The sequence below is a fragment of the Gopherus flavomarginatus genome, chromosome 3 (assembly GCF_025201925.1).
Source record: "Gopherus flavomarginatus isolate rGopFla2 chromosome 3, rGopFla2.mat.asm, whole genome shotgun sequence".
NCBI lineage: Eukaryota > Metazoa > Chordata > Testudines > Testudinidae > Gopherus > Gopherus flavomarginatus.
Genome location: NC_066619.1, coordinates 258,982,053 through 259,005,116, shown reverse-complemented (window position 1 = coordinate 259,005,116; position 23,064 = coordinate 258,982,053). Strand labels below are relative to the sequence as shown.

The 23,064-nt window shown below is 41.1% G+C and overlaps 1 protein-coding gene across 2 annotated transcripts in view; it reads right to left on the bottom strand.

Annotated features, from left to right (window-relative positions):
• Positions 1-313: 313 nt before the first annotated feature.
• The window catches only part of SLC2A9 (solute carrier family 2 member 9), a 180,547-nt gene continuing 157,796 nt past the window's right edge, over positions 314-23,064 (bottom strand). For both annotated transcript variants that reach the window (XM_050947776.1, XM_050947775.1), the window contains one exon: positions 314-4,697. In XM_050947776.1, the coding sequence (XP_050803733.1) occupies positions 4,440-4,697 (258 nt within the window). In that variant the 3' untranslated portion in view covers positions 314-4,439. The remainder of the gene's footprint in view (positions 4,698-23,064) is intronic.

The following is a 23,064-nucleotide window of genomic DNA, read 5'->3' as shown; positions in this document are numbered from 1 at the left end:
ATTACCTAAAACAAATGGCAATTTCTGTGCAAAAAATCTTCAGAAAAATGCTTACCCAAGTCACACATCTTTAGTCGGTACCTATTCTTTTGAACATTTATCTTCAATTAGTGTATAGATTTATATCTTTAATTCTAATCCAAACATGTATGTATTGAGACTAAAAGTAGTGAGATCGCCATCATTCTGATGGTAGCAAAGTATTCTGTCAATATACAAACAGGTCGAAATATGATTCCCACCCACCTCCCCCAAGAGCTTTGACTTAACCAGCTATGGAGTTTGAAAAATAACTTGACTATCAAGGCCTGACTGTACATAGAAGATTTTAATTATGAATCACATGAAAACTCAAGTGGGCTTTACAATTTGAAACTGAGTAATGATACCTTACATTCAACTTTGGATAATCTCACATTCATTTCCAGAAATGAAACTCAACCTGGCATTTTGTTGTTTTAATTCTTATACTTTATCTGGCTCTCACTGTATATAGATTTCACGCATCAGTCACACACTTACAATCCACTTTTAATATGCTTTAAAAACAAAGACACAGTCGAGCATTTTCCCATTCTTAATTCCGAATATAGCAAAACAGAAGCACAAGTGAAACATTCATTGACAAATGTACAGGTTTGGCTTTAGACAGTTTAATATACCAAAATACAAAAATCAGTGAAAAACAGTCACCATATTACATTCTAGCCTTTGATCATTGAAGTTATAGCACCCTAAGAAGGGGAAAAATGTTGCTACACAATACTTGAGAACAATTCAAAACAGCCCTTGGGGTTAGAGATGAGGGAGTTATGCAAATCTTGCGTGTTCCTAGAAACCAAGCTTGAATATAACCACATCCCCTAGCTAGTGATTGGAAGGTTTGAACTAATATTCTCTGATGCTGACATTATTCTCGCTCTGTACTGCTCTCTTATAGAAAGATTTGGAGCAAATCAACAGGTATCTAACTGCACCTCCACAGCTCCCTATCCTACAAGCCCAGAAGCCCCTAAACTCAGCAGAACTGATGTGATTCAGTTCTGAGGAGACAGGACATGGGGGTGGGGGGGTACACAAAGGGATTTGCACTCCTTATGTGCCATGGAGACTCTTCTATGATGCCTCTCTCTGCAGCAGTGTATGTGTGCACATCTAGGTTGAGGCAAGAGAGGGGCCAACAGAGCTATATGTCATGGCACCTTCACATAGAGAAGATGTAGGAGCCCTAGTTGCTAGTACTATAAAAGCCCCTTAGTTGTGAAGGGAGCTTCCACGTGACCCCTCTCTGATCCTCTATCCAAGCTTCATTTACACATGCTTTGTATGCATGGCAGGAGAGGGGTGAACAGCATTTGGGACTTAAAAAGGTGCTGAAAGAACCTGCATAGCCGAGCTCAAAATGAGAGTGCTAGCGGTTGTATTCAATTACTGAAGGGTTAAACCTTGCTTCAGAAGTTCAGTAAGACTGATATCAGGATGCCAATGCAGTGTTAATTTATCAAATGTCAACATTATTAAGGATTAATGCCTACCAAGTACTTAGAAGATGAGCAGCATGAAGTATTTTAATAGTTATTATTAAGACCCTAATTATGAAACCTAGCTGAAGTGGAGTAGTACCTTACTCTGAGAGCAAGCCCAACTTGTGATGTAAGGTACCCCTCAAGTTGAGTAAAAGGGCTTTATTCTCCCACCAGGTATCTATCAGACAGAGAAGGAAGGCCTTTGTGCTTGAAGGGGGATTTTAAATGTTGGTATTGTTCACCAACCCAGCAGCACTGGGTTTGGTTTTGGTGATTTTTGAGATTTTTTTTTAACCCATGTAGCAAAAAACAAAATAAACCCAAGAAATAAAGACAAATAAAACCATACACTGCACACAAAAGCTATGTAGTTTCAAGTACTTTCTTTAAGGAAACATATCTGTGTAGTTTTCCCCCTAAAGATTTGATTAGCTCTAACATATTATTCTCCATCGGCATAATCCTGATTCATTACACTTTTCTTTAGCAGCAAAAATTCCACTGACGTCAGTAGCTACCCAGTGTATAACCTGGTAACCATTCTTTCCTATTACCCACCAATGAAATTGCTCTGTTGGGTAATTAAGTTCTAGAAATGGTTAATATGTAGCATGTACCCAAATATACAAATCACAGTATATTGCATTTAGAGAAACAAGGTGGGTGAGGTAATCTCTTTTATTGAATCAACTTCTACTGGTGGGAGACAAGTTTTTGAGTTTACACGGAGCGCTTCAAGTCTGGGAAATGTGTTCAGTGTTACAGCTAAATACAAGGTGGAACAGATTGTTTAGCATAAGTAGTAACCACATATTTCAAGGAATCATCCAAGATGAAGTATCCAGTTAACATGTCTTCAGTCATGGGGGGTGGAGGTGGGGAAGAGGAACAGAGGGGAGACTATATAGATTATTGCTTCCTCCCCCTACCCTTTCTTTCCTTCTCCTATAACTGGACAGGTGGTAACTAGCCACCTCACCTTGAATAATCCTTTGAAATATATGTTAACTACTTATGCTAAACAATCTGTTCCACCTTGTATTTTATGTCTACATTGCAATCATACACGTGCAGCTGGTGTGCACCACCTGACTCCGGCTCACAGGGCTTGGACTAAGAGGCTGTTTTAAATGCGATTGTAGATGTTTGAGCTCGGGCTGCAGTTCGAGCTCTGGGACCCTCTCACCTCACGGGACCCTAGAGACCAGGCTCCAGCCTGAGCACAAACATCTACATTGCAATTAACCAGCCCCATAGCCTGAGCCCAAGTCAGCTACCATGGACCAACTGAAGTACCCTCTGAGTACATTTCCCGGACCTGAAGACAAGCTCTGTGTAAATTGGAAAGGTCGTTTCTGTCTCCCTGCAACAGAAGTTGATCTAATAAAAGCCATTACTTCACTCACCTTCTCTCTCTCATATCCTGGATCCAAAATGACTAAAACAACACTGCATACGGTATAGATTATTTGGCAACAACTTATTTTAGGTTATGATTAAAAACATATTAGGTTAAAACCTGAAAAAAACAAAGCAAACATCTGAGAACAATTTTTAAAAATAAAATATACATGTCAAATTTACACTTTTAGCATTGTGCAAAATAGCCCATAGGGAAACATGGCTCATCCTAAAAGATTGCACATACTCATTGGGGACTTATCCTCAGGACTGCTAAGGACTTTGGATTTATTTTATATAAAATGATGGGATTTATTATTTTATTTAGAAAGTGCTTATACCTGTAGTACCTAGGTACTTAAGGAATTAAAGGAAAACAATTGAAAAATATTTAAAAAAAGAGTGAGCCATTACTTGCCTAAAAAACACTAAGACTCCGGAAGAGTAAACATCACAAATCCCTGCCGTTTTTCTATCATGAAATTAAATGGACATTGGGTAACATTTTTAAAAGCACCTAAAAGACTTAGGAGCCTAAGCCCTATTTTCAAAACTGACTTAGGCACTTCAGAGCATTAGTCACATAGGCCTTCAGTGGGACTTTGGCTCCTAAATCACTTTTGAAAATAGAACTTGTGCTTTTAAAAAAATGTTACTATTCTTGAAGTCTGGACAGCTCAATGTTTGTTTTTTCTTCTACTGTACCTATCTCCCCAGAGCCCACTATTCAGAATATGAATTCAGAATAGGCGGAGTTTTTGTTTTCAGAACAACTGCTTCACTGTTATTTGCTTTAAAGAATAGAAACACAGTGCGAGCAATCCAGCGCTCTTGCCGGTATTTGTGGGATGGAGGGAGAAAGCACGTTAGTAATTATGGAAACAAACTGCAGTTTCCATCTTCTCGAGACAGTGGAAGCGAGAGAGGGTCTGATGAGGAACCGCAGCTAAAATAAAAAATGAAGATGGAAAAGATACCATGAGTGCCCCTTTCATTTTGAAGTGCAATTTTAATAGCATATTGGGAAAAGCTAAGAAATAAACTTGTCTCTCCTTGTCTTCACATTCACTGACTCACACCCAATCTCTGCCACTAGCATATAGGTCCACCCATGCAAGCTGGCATGCAGCTGCTGCTTTTAGCTGCATGCTGATCAGCCAGTCCTTGCTCGGGATCCCTCCACCCAGTTCCCATTGCTAATCCAATTTCCCTCTTAGTCCTAATCCTATCCCACTCCATCCACCTGATGATCCTTTCCACAGGTTTCCTGGAAACTCTGGGTCTTGTTCCCACCAAATGTCTGTCCCTCATATATCAGCTTCCCTCCAGAACCTTCCCAACTGCCACTGATTTACCCTATGCCCATATTCCCCTGAATTAAAAAAAACCCAAAACACAACCACATACACAGGGGTATTAATAACACAAATACGGAAGTGCTAGAATTATCACATGCTTTCCAAACCAGCAGAGCATGTGGGTTTTTTCTACCAAACAAAGAACACTGAATTCTTAGAGTATATTGTTTTTTGTTTCACCATTCTCCAGTGTCGAAGAGAAGTTATGCTCTTGTTCTTCACTTGATTTCCTTTCTGATGGAAACTGGCTCATCTCCCGCCCTTCTAAAGTCACTTTATTCCTTTTGGCAAATGCCTGGCTGATTTCATTAATGGTCTTATTTTTTGTTTCGGGTAGGACAAAAAACAGGTAAGTAGCTCCAGCAAGGCAGACGACAGCAAACACCAGGAAACAAAATGTCTGTAGTCCAGCCTGTGAACAGGAAACAAACAAAACCAGCATTACAGATACTACAGAGGCAAGAATCTTATGAATTTAAGTAATGCTTGGGAATTGTTTGAAAGAAACAGTACATTGAATATACAGAACAGCAGCCTGGGTGAATTGCATTTAGAGTGGGAGACCTGGAGCAATGTTTTTTTATAAAGTACAATAATAGGTTGCATTAATAGCACATCAGCAGAGCAAGTCATTACCAGTTTAAACATGCTATTTTTTTCAGTTACTTCATGAGGAAGGGAGGGTATAAAGAGCTTCCTCCAACCTTCTCCAGGGCTCTTACTCAAGGGCCAGAGCAGGAGCGCAGAGGATCACAGGGTTGCAATCAAGGTGCTCCTGAGGCATGTTGCACTCTAAAGCAGGTGATGGCAGAGTCACTCATATGACGTCAATGGGACCTGAGGTTGCTCACCACCTCTGAAAATCAGGCCAGTTACTTAGGTGCCTAAATATGGATTTAAACCTCTAGCTTTGAAAATGCTGACCAATATTTTTAGTAGCACCTCATTGTACTTAGGTTAGCACAATATTAAGTCACAGCCCTCAGGGAGCTGAATGAAAGTTTTGAGATTATAAAGTCAAACAGATTCCCCGCCTCCCCATTTCTAAAGTTATAGAGTGCATTACAGAGGAAAAGATGTTACAGTAAGATCTACTTTTCTCATAAGAAAAGAGAGAGACCATTGCAAGGATTAACTAAGATCAGTGATCTGAAATACAATCCAAATGTACATGCTTCAGATTTTACTGCTGCAAATGCTCTACTGTACAAAAAAAGTGATCAATAGTTTATCATGAAAACTCTAGCCAGATTGTAGGGCTTGCATATTATCAAAATTACAGCGTTTCTATACTGCTAGTTGTTAAATGACCTTTGTTAGATTAATTTTTCAAAATGTTCTGTAGTATTTGAGTCACAATATTGCAAGGTACAGTTTCTTTAAACTGGGAACACAGACTGACATTCTGGCCCCACTGAACCTGCCATTGACTTTAGTGGGCCAGGATATCAACTGGAGTTTTGAAACATCTCCCTCCTCTGTTTTTATGTAACTTCATACACTCAAAACAGATATGTACAGTACCCAGAACAAATCTTTGACTTTTATTTTTATTCACAGGGCAAAATTTACAACTAAGCATTGGATGCACACCTAATAAAAGAATAGCTTTGCAGGTTTTCCATGACATCTAACTTGGTCATGAGTAAAGAATACAGGGGGAACTAGACATTACTTACACGCACACTTTTCTAAGACAGAGGTTGCTAAAAGGCAAGTTGTATAGAAGACAAACAAAGACTGATTGGAGCAGGGGAACTGACTCCTCAGTCTCCCCCGTTTCCCATTGATACCCTAGTTGCCAGACTTCAGAGTTGCTCTCACTCTGCCTGGCCTAGTGATGTATTTAGCCACAGTAGAACAGCTTCAACAGGAGAGAGAGAGGAACCCCACCTCAGAATATCCCATAGTTCAGTGGTTAGAACACACTCCCAAGAGGATCTGAACAGGAAGCTCCCACCTTTCTCCTCTGCTGAGAGGGTGGAATTAAAGTCTTCCCCATCTGAGGTGAGTGCTCTAATCACTAGACTAAAAGTTACAAGGTGGGCACCTCCTGCAGCTGTTTTGTGGGGAGTGAGGCAGGTGCCTAACCCATTCTCAATAGAGTTGACTTAGATGCCTAAGCCAAGTGACTCCAGGAGGGGGGTTCCTGGTTGCAGATCAAAGGTAGAGACACTCTTCCCTGCAAACCTGCTCTTAGGTGCCTATCTCCTTCAGAGGGGTGGGCCTTAGCATGCACCCATCTCCTCAGCATCTCCCATTGGCTGCCTTGAGCAGCTCCCTGCCTAGCCTGCTGGCTTTTGTGGATCACATTATACGGTATTTATTCCTCCCCATTCATTGTATAGAGAGCCTCACCTAACTAAGCCTCATGGATCACCATTGCTTCCAGTGATTCTTCTACGCACCTAAAAGTTAAGCATTGTGAAGCTCTGTGTCACTTTGCCTAAGTCTCATTTGTGTACCTGGGCCCAAGCCACTACCCCTTCCTCATTCAAATTCTGCTGAAAAATCTCATCTCTGCTGTGAAGCCTACAAGAAGTGAGTTAAGATTTGTATATATACACATAACACATTTACAACTGCTCATTAAGTGTATAAGAACTGATGAGAATTTCACACAATCTTTATGAAACACTGACTTTCCCCAAACTTATAGTATATTCCTTCCCTCATTTGTTGTCCCACATCTACATTCAAGAATGCAAGCTCTTTGGGGTGTGGGGCACATGTTTGTACTATGCCTAACACTATTTTACAGGTCACATTCAGTTACCATCACCTAAATAATGGGTGTCACAACTGATGCAAAACAAGACACTTTCTGGTGAAGGCTAAGTCCAATACAAGAGATTTCTTACAATGTCACTTTTAATATTGTGGCTGAATTACCAATTGGGCTAGTCACAATGTTTCCATGGATAATTTATCATCTGGCTCTGCCCTTTTATTCACTTCTGTAATGCAAGGAAAGCTGGAAAGCACATCCTCTGATATACTGAATAAGAACCCCTGAATGCATCAGCAATTTTCTCTCCAAAAATAAATTAAATCCCAGCAGTCTAGTACTCCTGAAAAACCCAGCACTAATAAGAGCATGTACACGTGCAATGAGGGCAAATGTTCTGGTAAGGAAGCAGATCTGGCTTTCAAGCTTATGAACAGACAGCTATTAAATCCATTTGTTTCTATGAAAAATAACTTCACAATGTCTCCATAAATTCTCCTGTCATCTTGAGCATTGTAATTTTGAATTGGAGTTTTCAGCATTTGGAATTGTTTAATAAGATTGCAGTTTTGTATTTGTCACAGCACCAGGTGGCTGGCTGCTATAGAATGAAGTAGGGGCTATCTAGCATGGAAACCGGCATGACCAGAACAGGAACAAGGGCCAGCTGGTGCAGTGAGATGAAGCTACTGGCAATGAGAGAGCTTCCAGCCAGGTAGTAATGTGGAGTAGATTGGACAGGCTGCTTCTTTCAGGAGCTAGGATCACCTGGACGGGCTTTTGCCTGTGGATTGGTTGAACCCTGGTTGAATGGCATCGGGCCTATTACAAAACCTGCAGGTAATTACCTTTGATGACTCATCACACTCTCAGGCACAAGGATGATTCATCATGTTTAAGCAGGCTGGGGCTCAGAGGTAACTCAAGAATAGGCCAGCTCAGACTCAGAAGGATCATATAATTTACTCATCTGCCATCCTCTTTTAAATCTCTCCATAAAACATACCTTTGCCATTGTGCCTACAAATTAATAATGTGTTGTGTTGATTAGGCTGGCAACCAAATACCTGTGACTAATTTATACAAAGGCACCTCTTGCTTCTGCTCCCTTGTTCGCTCACCTTTATGCCTGCCTTTGTTTATTCACCTGCTGTGTCTTGTTTAAATCCTAGATTCTGAGCTCTCTGGGGAAGAGACTGCCTTTGTACTATTTGTTTGCCCAAAGCCTAGTATAATGGTGCCTTGATCCCTGACTGGAAACATCTGGCATTTCTGCAGCAGTAATAATGATGTGTACTATCCTCATTATTACATTTAATCACAATGGTTCTTTTAAACTAGCTGATCCTTTATGAAACTTGGGATATATAAGAGTAATAATTTCTCTCTTAATTCTCATGTAATAGCTTGGCATTAAAAAAAATTCTTATTTAAATATCATGACAACAAAAACCATTAAAAGCTCCTCTGATGCTGCCAGAAGCTATACTTAGCATATGATGATACTATATCAAGTGGGAACCAAGTCCATTAAAGGGAGTTACACTACTCCTCTCAAGGATAAACCATTGCTAGACTCTGCACTTTCATGGAAAACATTTGGCAGAATGTATTTTGCATACACCATTGTATAAAGCAGGGGTTAAATTCTGAAATCTTTATGTAGGAAAACTCCCACTGGGGATGTCAGGACTCGGCCTTAACTTTGTTTAATTAATTTCAGAATTGCATCACATTGTGACTCATTCAATTTGTGATCTATTATAAACCCCACATCCCTTTCAGCAGTACTGCTGCCTTAGCTAGTTATTCCCCATTTTGTAAATTTGCATTTGATTTTTTTTCCTTCTCAAGTGTAGTACTTTGTAATTGCCTTTACTGAACTTCATCTTGTTAAATTCGGATAAGTTCTCCAATTTGTCAAGATCATTTTGAATTCTAATGATGTCCTCCAAAGTTCTAGCAACCACTCTCAGCTTGGCCTCATCTGCAAATTTATAAGTGGACTCTCCACTCCATTACTATTATCTAAGTCATTAAGGAAAATATAGACATGTACCCGACCAAGGGCTGACCTCTGTGGGACCTCACTAGATACGTCAGCAAACCACTGATAACTCTTTGAGTATGGTTTTCCAATCAGCTTTGCACCCACCTTAAAGTTATTTCATCTAAATTACATTTCCCTAGTTTGTGCATGGGACTGCATCAAAAGCCTTACTAAAAATCAAGATATATCATGGTTACAGCTCCCCCCCCCCGCCATTATCTATTAAGTGCTTACAAATTGATTGTTTAATAATTAGTTCTAGTATCTTTCCAGGTATCAAAGTTAGGCTTTGATTCCCCAGGTCCTCTTTGTTTCCCTTTTTAAAGGCAGGTACTGTGTTTGCCCTTCTCCAGTCCTCTGGGACCTCAACTGGCCTCAACCTTCTTGATGTAATCTGTTGTTAGCTCTCCCTCCCCATTAAGTAGAGGACCTACACTTTCCTTCTTTCTCATGCCCCTAACGTATTTATAGAGCCTCTCCTTACTGCCTTTTATGTTCCTTGCTAGGTGACTTAGACTTTGATTTTTTTCCTACATGTTTGTGCTAGTTTCTGTTAGTAAGGCCATAAGGGACAACTAGATTTAGTCTGACCTCTTGTATATCACAAAGCACCAACATTGCCCAGCACCTGTACGCTAAATCCAACAACCAAAATTAGACCACAGTATTACAGTCCACAGGAGATTAGACTATTATCTTCCACAGGCAGAAAATAGGTGAGACTGAGGTACACTAGTGCTTGAGGCCCATTACAATGGTAGGCAAATTAAGATATACCCAGATAATCCGGGCAAGTTCCACATACTCATATGCTGCAGAGGAAGGCAACCACCCTGCCAACTCAGCCACTGCCAATCTGAGCTGGGGGGAAATTCCTTCCTGACCCCACATCTGGTGATCAGTTAGACCCCGAGCATGTGAGGAAGAACCAGCTAGGCAAGCACCTGAGAGAGAGAACACTTGTTGTCACCTCAGAGCCCTGACCCACACTGCCCAATGTCCCAACTGCAGCAGTGGCCATTTCTGATACTTCAGAGGCAGGAGATTTAAAAAAAACAAACAAACCACCCCTCCCATTATCCACTGGTGGAAAATAAAATCTCTTTGACCCCAGCCACTGGTTGGCTGAAACCTTGAACCACGAGGAATATAAAATGAAGTGGAAGTGAGCTGTTGAGCCCTGCCTCCTACCATCACAAGCCTCCTACCATCATTGGTGCCAGAGGGAGGATACTGGTCTTGATGGACCAATGAACTCATTAGGCATGGAAAATCATGGCAAATCTTATGTGACTATTATGTGAAGCAAAAGATAATATATAAAGTATAAGTAGATGTCTAGTACAGGAAAGATGTTGATAGATCAGACAGGATAACGGGCTGGGTCTTTATCCTGTTGAAATCACCTATATTCTCCTCTTTTTTGTATGTGCATTTATGGTGTTTATAGGAACGAATCCCACCTCTGTAATTTAGTTTCCCTGATGTCTGTAATCTCCCTTCCTTGTACACCTCTACCTCGATAGAACGCTGTCCTTGGGAGCTCAAAAATCTTACTGCGTTATAGGTGAAACTGCATTTTATTGAATTTGCTTTGATCCAGCGGAGTGTGCAGCCCCGTTATATCCAAATTCGTGTTATATCGGGCGGTGTTATATCGAGGTAGCGGTGTATTGTATTTATATCACTGGTTCCTTGCTAGATATGGCTCCATATCCAGTGAGGTGCTGTTCAGCTGCAAATACATAGGAGTCAAATCCCAAGATCTTTTGCTTAGTTAGACTTCAGTGGGAATTTGTATGAGTAAAAAGTGAGCTTCAGCCTCAGTTTGTCTCCTTCATTTCAAAGAGAATCATAGATACTCAGCACTGCTCTGGATTAGGCCTCACAAATCTTACCTTACAGCTTTTTATTCACATGAATACTCTCAGTGAGTGATGTCAATAAAGTTTACATGCCTGAAAAAAGGTTTGTAGGATTGGAGCAGGTTTAACAATAGGAGGGAGTGGCACAGAAGACCACCTTATGTACATTCTACTCATTGAAAAACATTTTTTGGGGAAAAAAGGAAAAATCTATTTCCACTTGATGTAATTATTTTAAACATTTAAAGCAGATACTGGCTTAAGTATATTCAAAACAATGTGTTGAAAAAACTGAGTTCTTGTAAAAAATGTTCTCTCCAGTCGCAGAAAATTTTGACTTTTCATCAGAAAACCAAACCTCCTCCTTCCCCTGAAACCAAACTTTTTGGCTGAAAACCCCAAAAGAACAAAACCAAAAAGTTAATTTTTCAGGTTTAAAATTTTGAGAAAAGAAGACACTTTAAGATGAAAAATTTCATTTGATCAAAAGTTCTAGTTTCCTATGGGAAAAATATTTTCAGCCAGCCCTATTGCTTGTTTCTGGAAGTCTGAAGATGATCTGTTTTCCTCTATATTTTCTGCAACTGATGAAGATCTGACTAAGAGCAGAAAAATGGAAAACTCAGGGGCTTTGTTCATCATATAGGCAGGGTGGGCATTAAGGGGGGGCCCATCCTGACTGCCCTGATCTTCCACTGAAGTGAACAGCAGTTGAGTGCCCTCAAATACCTCCCAGGATTCAGTCCAAGATGTGCTAAGTGGCGAAACAAGAATTAGAATATGATATGCAGCTGTGTAATTTATATGCATTTGGATGAAAATGCAGTGTACCTTCTCAACAGGATAAAAGATACAAAAACGTTACAAGTCTGTGTGGTGTTATTAGTGTGTGCACAGATAGAAAGTATAGGCATTACCTTCCCCCCACCCAATCAAATGCTGAAACACGCTGAGTACTGATTTTTGCCGTTATAAAAAATCATTTCTTTCAAAATGCAGCATCCACCCACATGGAGCAAGTATTAGAGAGAGCTCATTTTCAAATCAAGAAAAGTTAAAATAGTTGAAAAAAGATCTAGTATTAAAATGTTGTTATGATTTTTGTATGTGCTGAAAGATTTTTTTTTAAACTTAAAGCTTTCAAAAGCTGTTAAAAAGAGGAAAATCTATACCTGTTTTAGATTAACAGGTTACATTCTGTAAGTACCATAGCCTGGAAAAATGTGGAATTGGTTGAGTACAGTCCCTTGCTGGATCATTTAATAATGTGTCAATTGATTCCTTATTCAGTCCATCTTGCTGTAGGGCTCAGTTACTAAGTGGCGGTGTGATAATTGTAAAGAGGATAAAACTACCACTTGGCAGCAGGTATTCTCAGAAACAGGAGAATCAGTGAATGAATTCATCTTGGAGAAGTGTTGAAGAAACTTGAGCTTTTGAAACAGGCCTTTTAAAATCTTCTCATTTGGAAAAAAAAACTTTATCTTGCTCTGTGATGTTGACTTGATGTTTTTTAACTGCATTGTGAGCCTTTTTGAGATTATTCTCTATGGAAATGTAATCCAAAACCAAACTAAGATGTATTTAGTATTTTTTTATTTGTACTTGATTTGCCATCTCTAGAATAGCATCTGTGTTTCATAATTATTATCTGATTACCCCATTACTTGTTTGGGGAATTTTACCTGGGGGCTGTTGCCCTTCTCTTCATTTTCTTAATCTGATGTTAATTTTACAGGGGCAAAATGAATGACATTTCATAGAACCATGGACTCATAGACTTTAAGGTCAGAAGGGACCATTATGATCATCTTGTTTGACCTCCTGCACAATGCAGACCACAGAACCTCACCCACCCACTCTTGTATCAAATCTGTGTCTGAGCCATTGAAGTCTTTAAATCATGGTTTAAAGACTCCAAGGTGCAGAGAACCTTCCAGCAAGTGACCCGTGCCCCACACTGCAGAGGAAGGTGAAAACCCCCACAGGGCTTCTGCCAATCTGCCTTGGAGGAAAATTCCTTCCCAACCCCAAATATGGCAATCAGCTAAACCCTAAGCATGTGGGCAAGACTCACCAGCCAGACACCCAGGAAAGAATTCTCTGTAGCAACTCAGATCCCACCCCACCTAACATCCCATCACAAGCCATTGGGCATATTTACCACTAGTAGTCAAAGATGAATTAATTGCCAAAATTAGGCTATCCCATTGTACCATCCCCTCCATAAACTTATCAAGCTGAGTCTTGAAGCCAGATATGTCTTTTGCCCCCTCTACTCCCCTTGGAAGGCTGTTCCAGGACTTCACTCCTCTTATGGTTAGAAACCTTCATCTAATTCAAGTCTAAACTTCCTGATAAGCCACTTTATATCCATTATATCCGTTTGTTCTTGTGTCCACACTGAGCTTAAATAATTCCTCTCCCTCCCTGGTATTTATTCCGCTGATATATTTATAGAGGGTAATCATATCTCCCCTCAGCCTTCTTTTGGTTAGGCTAAATGAGCGAAGCTCTTTGAGTCTCCTTTCATATGACAAGTTTTCCATTCCTCGGCTCATCCTAGTAGCCCTTCTCTGAACTTGTTCCAGTGTGAATTCATCCTTCTTAAACATGGGAGACCAGAACTGCACACAGTATTCCAGATGAGGTCTCATCAGTGCCTTGTATAACGGTACTAACATCTCCTTATCTCTACTGGAAATACCTTGCCTGATGCATCCCAAGACCGCATTAGCTTTTTTCACGGCCATATCACATTGGCAGCTCATAGTCATCCTGTGATCAACCAATACTCCGAGGTCCTTCTCCTCTGTTACTTCCAACTGATGCCTCCCCAGCTTATAGCAATAGTTCTTGTTATTAATCCCTAAATGCATGACCTTGTACTTTTCACTATTAAATTTCATCCTATTACTATTACTCCAGTTTACAAGGTCATCCAGATCTTCCTGTATGATATCCAGGTCCTTCTCTATATTGGCAATACCTCCCAGCTTTGTGTCATCCGCAAACTTTATTAGCACATTCTCATTTTTTGTGCCAAGGTCAGTAAAAAAAAGATTGGTCCCAAAACTGATCCCTGAGGAACTCCACTAGTAACCTCCCTCCAGCCTGACAATTCACCTTTCAGAATGACCAGTTGTAGTCTCCCCTTTAACCAGTTCCTTATCCACATTTCAATTTTCATATTTGATCTCCATCTTTTCCAATTTAGCTAATTATTCCCCATGTAGAACCGTATCAAATGCCTTACTGAAATCGAGGTAAATTAGATCCACTGCATTTCCTTTGTCTAAAAAATCTGTTACCTTCTCAAAGAAGGATATCAAGTTGTTTTGGCATGATCTACCTTTTGTAAAACCATGTTGTATTTTGTCCCAATTACCACTGACCTCAATGTCCTTGACTACTTTTTCCTTCAAATTTTTTTCCAAGACCATGCATACTACAGACATCTAACTGACAGGCCTGTAGTTGCCAGGATCACTTTTCTCCTCTTTTTTAAAGATAAGAACTATGTTAGCAATTCTCCAGTCATACGGTACAACCCCTGAGTTTACTGATTCATTAAAAATTCTTGCTAATGGGCTTGCAATTTCATGTGCCAGTTCCTTTAATATTCTTGGATGAAGATTGTCTGGGCCCCCCAATTTCGTCTCATTAAGCTGTTTGAGTTTGGCTTCTACCTCAGATGTGGTAATATCTACCTCCATATTCTCATTCCTATTTGTCATCCTACTATTATCTCTAAGATCCTCATTAAAGACTGAGGCAAAGAATTTGTTTAGATATTGAGCCACCCCTAGATTATCCTTAACCTCCACTCCATCCTAAGTGTTTAGCGGTCCCACTTCTTCTTTCTTTGTTTTCTTCTTATTTATATAGCTATAGAACCTTTTCCTATTGGTTTTAATTCCCTTTGCAAGGTCCACCTCTACATGGCTTTTGGCCTTTCTCACTTTATCCCTACATGTTCTGACCTCAATCATGTAGCTCCCATCTTCCATTCCTTGTAGGCTTTCTGCTTTTTCTTAATCACCTCTCTGAGATGCTTTCTCATCCAGCGTGCTCTACAATTCCTGCCTATGAATTTTCCCCCCTTTCTTGGGATGCAGGCTTCTGATAGTTTCTGCAACTTTGACTTGAAGTAATTCCAGGCTTCCTCCACCTTTAGATACCCAAGTTCTTCAGTCCAATCCACTTCCCTAACTAATTTCCTTAATTCTTTAAAGTGAGCCCTTTTGAAATAAAAAAAAAAAAACCCTAGTCACAGATCTATTTTTGTTTATCTTTCCATTTAGTTTAAACGGAATTAAATCATGATCGCTCGAACTAAGGTTGTCCCCTACAACCATTTCTTCTATGAGATCCTCACTACTCACCAAAACCAAATCTAAAATGGCATCCCCTCTTGTCAGTTCAGCAACTACTTGGTGGAGGAATCCATCAGCTATTGCATCTAGGAAAATCTGAGCCCTATTATTATTACTAGCACTTGTCCTCCAGTGTATATCTGGGAAGTTAGTCTCCCATGATCACACAATTCCCATTAGTATTTACTTCACTGAAAACACTAAAAAAGTCTCTATCCATATCCAAATCAGATCCTGGCGGTCTATAGCACACTCCAAGCACTATTTCAGGGGAGGCTCTAGTAACTTTCTTCCCCAATGTGATTTTTGCCCAGACAGACTCTGTCTTATCCATTCCACCCCTTCTTATTTCTTTACAGTCTACCTCATAACTGATATACAATGCTACTCCACCACCTTTGCCTTTATTTCTGTCTTTCCTAAACAGCCCATACCCTTCAATACCTGTACTCCAGTCATGACTTCTATTCCATCATGTTTCTGTTATCCCTATAATATCCGGTTTCACTTCCTGCACCAGTAGTTCTAGTTCCTTCATTTTGTAACCTAGGCTCCTCGCATTGGTGTACAAACATCTTAATTCTTGCTCTTTGGCTTCACTCACATTCTTTACCCGATTTAGGCCCAGATGTTCTACCGCCAGTATCACCTATTAGAATTGTATCTACAGTACCCTTCCTCCGTATGTCCATTATCTTACCCACGACAGTATCCTTTCTTGCATAGTTTTCTTCCCTCTCGATGTTAAAATCTGGCGTGGAGATTACCTGGACATCTCCCAACCATCTTCCCCCTCCTCCAATTCCTAGTTTAAAACTTTCTTAATCAGTTGTGCCAGCCTCCATCCTAGAAGTCTATTTCACTCGCTACTCAGGTGAAGTCCATCCCGAGAGAACAGTCCTCTGTCCATGAATGCTTCCTACTGGCCATACATCCCAAAGCCCTCCTTATAGCACCACTGCCTGAGCCATCTCTTGATCGCCATAATCTTGTCACACCTTTGTTGCCCTTCTCTAGGAACAGTCAGAATCTCACTGAAGATCACCTGAGCCTCGATTTCCTTAAGCGTCTTTCCTAGCCTGGCATAGTCTCCCTTGATACATTCCAGCGAGAATCTAGCCGTATCATTCGTTCCCACATAAAGGACAATCAGCGGATTCTTTCCTGCTCCCATTAGGATCCTCTTCAATCTCAGGTCCACATCCTGTATCTTAGCACCCGGCAGACAGCACATCCTTCTGTTCTCTGGATCAGCTCTGGTTACAGGCTGGTCTGTTCTTCTCAGTAAGGAGTCCCCAGTCATGTAAACCTGCCTTTTCCTGGTGACAGTGCGATTCTCCGGTCTATCCCCTGCTCCCACTGGCTGCAAGTCCTCTTGATTCCTATTCACCCTTGCAATCCTCTGCAACCCATCCCGTATTCTCCTGGGGCTCATGTTTGGTGTCATCTCCATTGACTCTTCCCCTCTTCCTACAGGATCAGCTGCTCTTCTCTTCTTCCTTGCCCTCTCACCTTTAGCGACCACCTGCTGTGCCCCTTCTTCATTTTTCAACTCTGCAAACTTGTTCCTGAGCTCTATTGCTCCTTCACGAGCCTGTCTCTTCCTCTGCCTGGTTCGCTTAGCCACATGCTTCCACCGTCCACTTTCGTCACCCAGCAGTCTCCCTTCGGAGTTCTTTGGTCCTGCTTCCATCAGCAAGTCTGAGCTTTTCTCTTCAGTTTCATCGTCTTTACTCCATCATCTGCCTGAACCTCCTTCTAAACTCGAACAGAGTTTCCACCTGCATCTCCAGTCCTCAGATCTGTTCTTCCATCAGCTCTATCAGGCGGCACTTGATGCAGACAAAACTCTTTTTTCAGGTACCCCCTCCAGGATCATGTACATGCTGCAGTTTCCACATCCAGTCATCTTCATTGTGTCTTCCACTGCTTGGGTCACTACCACTGCTGCCTCTGTATCTGTCATAGGCTTCCCATCTAAATCCTGTAAATCTGGGAAACACAAACCAACCCAAAGCACCACCACCCCACCGCAAAACAAACCCCCAATAAGCACCAAGACACTGCTAGAACACTGCACACTCCCTTCAGTAGCCTGTGTGTTCTTCTGCCTGCCTCTTAGTTTTCCCCTAAACTCCCCCTGTAAACTCCCATTTACAGCTCTGTTTGCTAGCTCCTGTGCCGCCGCAGCTGTCTATTTAATCAAGACCCCATGTACTCTGATATTTAAATTCACAGATTTATAGACTCCAAGGCCAAAACAGACCACTCTGATCATATAATCTGACCTCTTGTATAACATAGGCCTTAGAACTTTCCCACTATTATTCCAAGAGCATCTCTTTTAGAAAAACATCCAATCTGGATTTAAAAATAGCCAGTGATGGAGAATCTATCATGACCCCTTGGTAAATTGTTTCAATGGTTAATTATTCTCACTCTTAAAAATCTACAACTTATTTCTAGTCTGATTTTTTCTAGCTTCCAGCCACTGGAATACGTGTTATCTCTCTTTGCTAGACTGAAGAGACCATTATCAAATATTTGTTTCCCATGTAGGTACTGCTAAACTGATCAAGGTAGCCCTTAACCACCTCCTTTTAAGCTAAATTAGAATGAGTTCACTGAGTCTATCATTACTATATAAGGAAGGCTGCATGTCTGTCAGAGGTCACGAAGTCACATATTCCATGACTTTTTGTGAATTTTGCATCTGCCAGTGTGGTGGACAGCCCCTGGGCCAGCAGCAGCCTGGGTGTAAGGAGGGCTCAGGGCTGGGAAGCAGGATGGTGTTTACCTTGAGGGGGGCTCCCCGGAAGCGGCCGGCATGTCCCTGCAGCTCCTTCTAGGCAGAGGGGCCAGGGGGCTCTGCATGCTGCCTCTGCCTGCAGGAACTGCCCTGCAGCTCCTATTGGCTGCGGTTCCCGGCCAATGGGAGCTTCAGAGTGGGTGCACATGATGGGGACAGTGCTTGGAGCTGCAGGGACATGCCGGCAGCTTCTGGGAAAATGCACAAAGCTGGGTAGGGAGCCTACCAGCCCCGGCGACCTTCCTCCCCTGGCATGAATGGGGGGTCCTGGGCTGCTGTCCGGCCCCAGCACCAGCAGGGGTCCCAGGCCGCGTGCCACTGCATCCCCCAGCACCAGTGGGTTCCTGGGATGCCACTCGCCAGCCCGTCCTCAGCACCAGCGGAGGTTCTGGGCCATGCACTACTACCTGCCCCACCCCCAGCACCAGCAGGGGTCCAGGGTTGCGTGCCGCTGCCTGTTCATCCCCCCTCCCCAGCACCCCAGGCCCAAGTTTTAGTTAGGAGTATATAGTACAAGTAATGGACAGGTCACAGGTCGTGAATTTTTGTTTACTGCCTGTGATCTGTCCATGCCTTTTACTAAAAATACCCATGACTAAAACATAGCCTTAATTATAAGTCACGCTTTCTAATCCTTCATCATTCTTGTGGCTCATCTCTGAATCCTCTCCAATTTATCAACAGCCTTCTTGAATTGTGGACACTGGAACTGGACACAGTATCCAGATGTAGTTGCACCAGTGCCAAATACAGCTGTAAAATAACCTCTCTGCTCCTACTTCGGATTCCCCAGTTTATGCATTCCCAGAATCACATTGGCTCTTGAAGCCACAGTGTCACACTGGAAGCTTATGTTCCTCTGATTATTCATCACAACCCTCAAGTCTTTTTCCAAATCACTGCTTCCCACAAAGTCCCCCATCCTGTAAGTATGATCTTCATTCTTTATTCCTACAGGCATACATTTACAATTAGCCATATTAAAAATGTCTATTGCTTGCTTGAACCCAGCTTACCAACAGATCCAGATTGCTCTGTATCAGTAACCTGACCTCTTCATTACTTACCACTCCTCCAATTTTAGTGTCACCCGAAAACTTTATCAGTAATGATTTTAAGTTTTCATCCAACTCATTGATACAAATGTTAAATAAGATAGGCCAAGAACTGATCCCCATGGGACCTAACTAGAAACATAACCACTCAATGATGATTCCCCATTTGCAATTACATTTTGAGATTTAGCTCCTCCTGTCCCTTTGCTTCCCTTATCAATTGTCTACAATTCCTAGCTTCTGGTTTTTATATTCATTACTATCTACCTTCCTTTTGTTATATATAAGCTCTCTTTACCTCCCCTCTAAACCAAGTTAGACTTTTAACCACTATGACCTTCTTCCTTGACTGTGGGTTTTGGGTGTTCTTAATCAATTCCCAATTATCATTCTTATTTTTCTGATTAAATTCTGTTTTCTGAAAAATCCAGTGGAATATATTAGACATTCTGCATCAGTTCCTGAATTTACTGAATTAAATATGAAACTGAATACCACCATCAATGGATTTCAGTTTACTCTGCTCCTAAATTTGCAGTTTTCAGTGTCACAGATTTTGACATTGCACATCTACATTTTAGAAATTGCCATGAGGGCAACTTAGAGGTTATGATAAGTGACTAGGGATGAATTGGAGTTTCTGGCACATGAGATGAGATCTGATAAGCACACTGATTGGATGTTTCTACTAAAATGATCAGCAGTGAAATATTTACTCATGATGACATTTAAATTTGTGACAATATGTTTCAGAATCAACAACGAATTGATATGAATACATTGGTGAAGAAACCCCATATGAACTCCTTGCATTCTGCTTTAGCTAGCAGTAAAGCAGTAGGTGCAGCAGGTTTAAAACAGATAGTAAGAAAGTCACCCAGTCTTGATTTGAAGACATCATGAGATGGAGAATCTACTACATTCCAGTGGTTAATCATCCTCACTGCTAAATATTTTGCCTAATTTCCAGTGTGAATTTTTCTGGCCTCGCATTCCAGCCATTGGTTCTTGTTGTGCCTTTCTCCACTAGACTAAAGAGCCCACTAGTAGCCTATATTTTCTCCCCAGTCACCTCTCAGTTTTCTTTTTGATAAATTAAACAAACTCAGCTCTTTAAGTCTCTCCTGATAAGGCAATCTCTCCAGGCTAAGGTGTTTTGTGTCTCTTTTCTGTACTCTCTCCAATTTTCAACAGCCTTTAAAAAAATGTGGCTACCTGACCTGTAGGCAGCATTCCAGGAGGAATGGGGAGGAGATTCTGAAAGGCATAAATTGCAGTTAGATGCCTAACTCCCATTCATTTTATATTTCCCCCTTAATCCATGATGCAGCGTTTTATTCTGCATATGTAGTAGAATAGCCCTAATGAGCTTTTCCTTGTCTAACTTTTACCCAAGAAAGTGAAAAGAAATGCTGACTACTTCGGTAAAAGATTTTGTCATTTCTCTAACTATAGACATAACTATTTTAAAACACGTATAAAAGCATAAAATAACTTAAGATAATACCAATGGTTAAGGAAACCTTGGTACTCACTTTTTTTGATCAGAACTCCTCATTATTCAAATGATTGTACAGTATAATTAAAAAAATTAAAAATGTATCATTACACATTTGTGAAAATAATCAAAAGGAACCCTACTGGGTAAATGAATCTCAGGAACTAAAAAGGGGAATCTCGACTGTAGAAGAATGAGGTAGAAACAACATGGAGGTTCATGCAGGGTGCTAAAGAAATGTATAATGATGTGGAAGTGCCACTTCACCGGGAGAAATGAAGACACACACGGGCCAAAGGGGGAAACAGGAGAAAATGAAACACATATCAAGCCTCATTGCACAGGCAGAAGGAACAGAATGAGCAGCACTTCCTGGCACAAACAGTTCTTACAGTGCAGAGATCCATCTGGACTATGATGAACAAAGCGGATATTTAAAAAAAAGACACTGCAGTGAACACCATTCTTAAAATTGGACAAAGAAATGAACATGCACCACATTTCTCATACTCCAGCATTCCAACCAATATAGCAGTATCGGCAGGACAGTTATTTCAGCTCCACTGATTTTTGTTTTTAACCAAAATGTCTTAGACCTTGCAGACTGAGCACTTACCTAAGTCTTTATGTATTCAAAGCACTACACAAATATCATACAACCTATTGTCCCCACTGCCTCGGCCTTGCTACAAGGGATGGAGCTGGGAAACAAGGTCTCTGCCTCCTCCTTGTCCCTTTTGGGATGGTATGAGTCTCCAGGAGAAGAGAAAGGAGAGGAGGGGGAGAAATCACGGCCATCACTGAGGATAGGGATGTACACAGATACTGAAAGGTGGAAGGAAGGCTCCTCCCACTCACTACCTGGCCCAACTAATTACTTCACTTTTGGTCCACCAATTTCCTATGAAATTATAGCAAAAAGCTTATTCTTCCTGAGTGTATTAGAAATTATATATATCCTCATTATCTAAACTATCAGTTTTTTCATTTACTTTCCATGGTAAAGCACAGTTACTGTGTGATATTCTCAGGCTAGTTTCCAGCCTATGACTTAGGACTTGTCTGACTGAGGAGTTTTGTCTTGTTTCCCTGCTTCAGGAATCCCCTTCGTCCATCTCCAGGTCTACACCTAACAGGCTACTCCTGCCTGATGCTCAGGCAGGAGGGGAACAGGTTATGTACTCACTCTCCTACAAAAAGAAATGTATGTGAAACTGCCAATTCGGCTATCTCACAGCATAACGCTGGTTTCAAATGTGAGCGTTAATTTAACTTAAATCATCTAAAAGAGCAACCTGAAATACAAAGTAAGAATACATCAGTGTAACATCTTAAATTGCTAAAGAGACATGAAATTAATTGGAGACGCAGACTGATAATCATTCATATGTACTATTTATGTAGCTCTTTACATTTACATGGTGCTTTGCAAATATATAAAATATAGTATACAGGATCTTTGTCCTGAAGAACATACAATCTAAGGCCCTGATCCTCCTGTTAGACCCAGCCAGTGGCAGGGGTCTGCCTATGCAGACCTTGTCATTGGGTTGGGGCTTACCATGCATTAACATAAAACTGTTCTACTAAGCAATGATTTGGGGTCTGATCCTGCCTTCTTTATGCAACCAAAACTCCCAGTATAGCTAGCAGAAATTTTGGCTATGAAAAGAGGACCCAATTCTGTGCAGCGCTAGGTGTCCTCAATTCACATGAGGTATGTGGGGGAGGGATAGCTCAGTGGTTTGAGCATTGGCCTGCTCAACCCATGGTTGTGAGTTTAATCTTTGAGGGGGCCACTTAGGGATCTGAGACAAAAATCAGTACTTGGTCCCGCTAGTGAAGGCAAGGGGCTGGACTCAATGACCTTTCAGGGTCCCTTCCAGCTCTGTGAGATAGGTATATCTCCATATATTCAGTAGCTGGTATAATCTGACCTCAAATGTTAGGTTGAGCCCTTGAAACATGTATTATAAATACACAGATTTGCTTAAATAGAATCAAAACTGATCAGACAACATTTTCTTTCAGCAGCAAGGGAAGAACTCAGCCTGGTCTACACTACACAAAGTTGCTTTGGCATAGCCATGGTGTCCAGGAGTGGGAAATATTCACGGCCTCTGAGTGATGTAGCTCTGCTGGCAGAACCCTCAGTATAGATGCAGCTAAGCCGACAGAAAAGTGCTTCTGCTGGCCTAGCTAATGTAGTTCAGAGAGGTGGTGTTACTATGTACGCAGAAGAACTCTGTCAGCTGAATTTCATCTCTACTGGGGTGTAATGTAGACATGGCCTAAACACAAAAGAACAGGACAGATATTTCATGGCATTATGGATAGTATTCATATCGATAAATCAGTAAAAAAAAAAGCAGTATCAGTATGTCACGATGACTGCTTC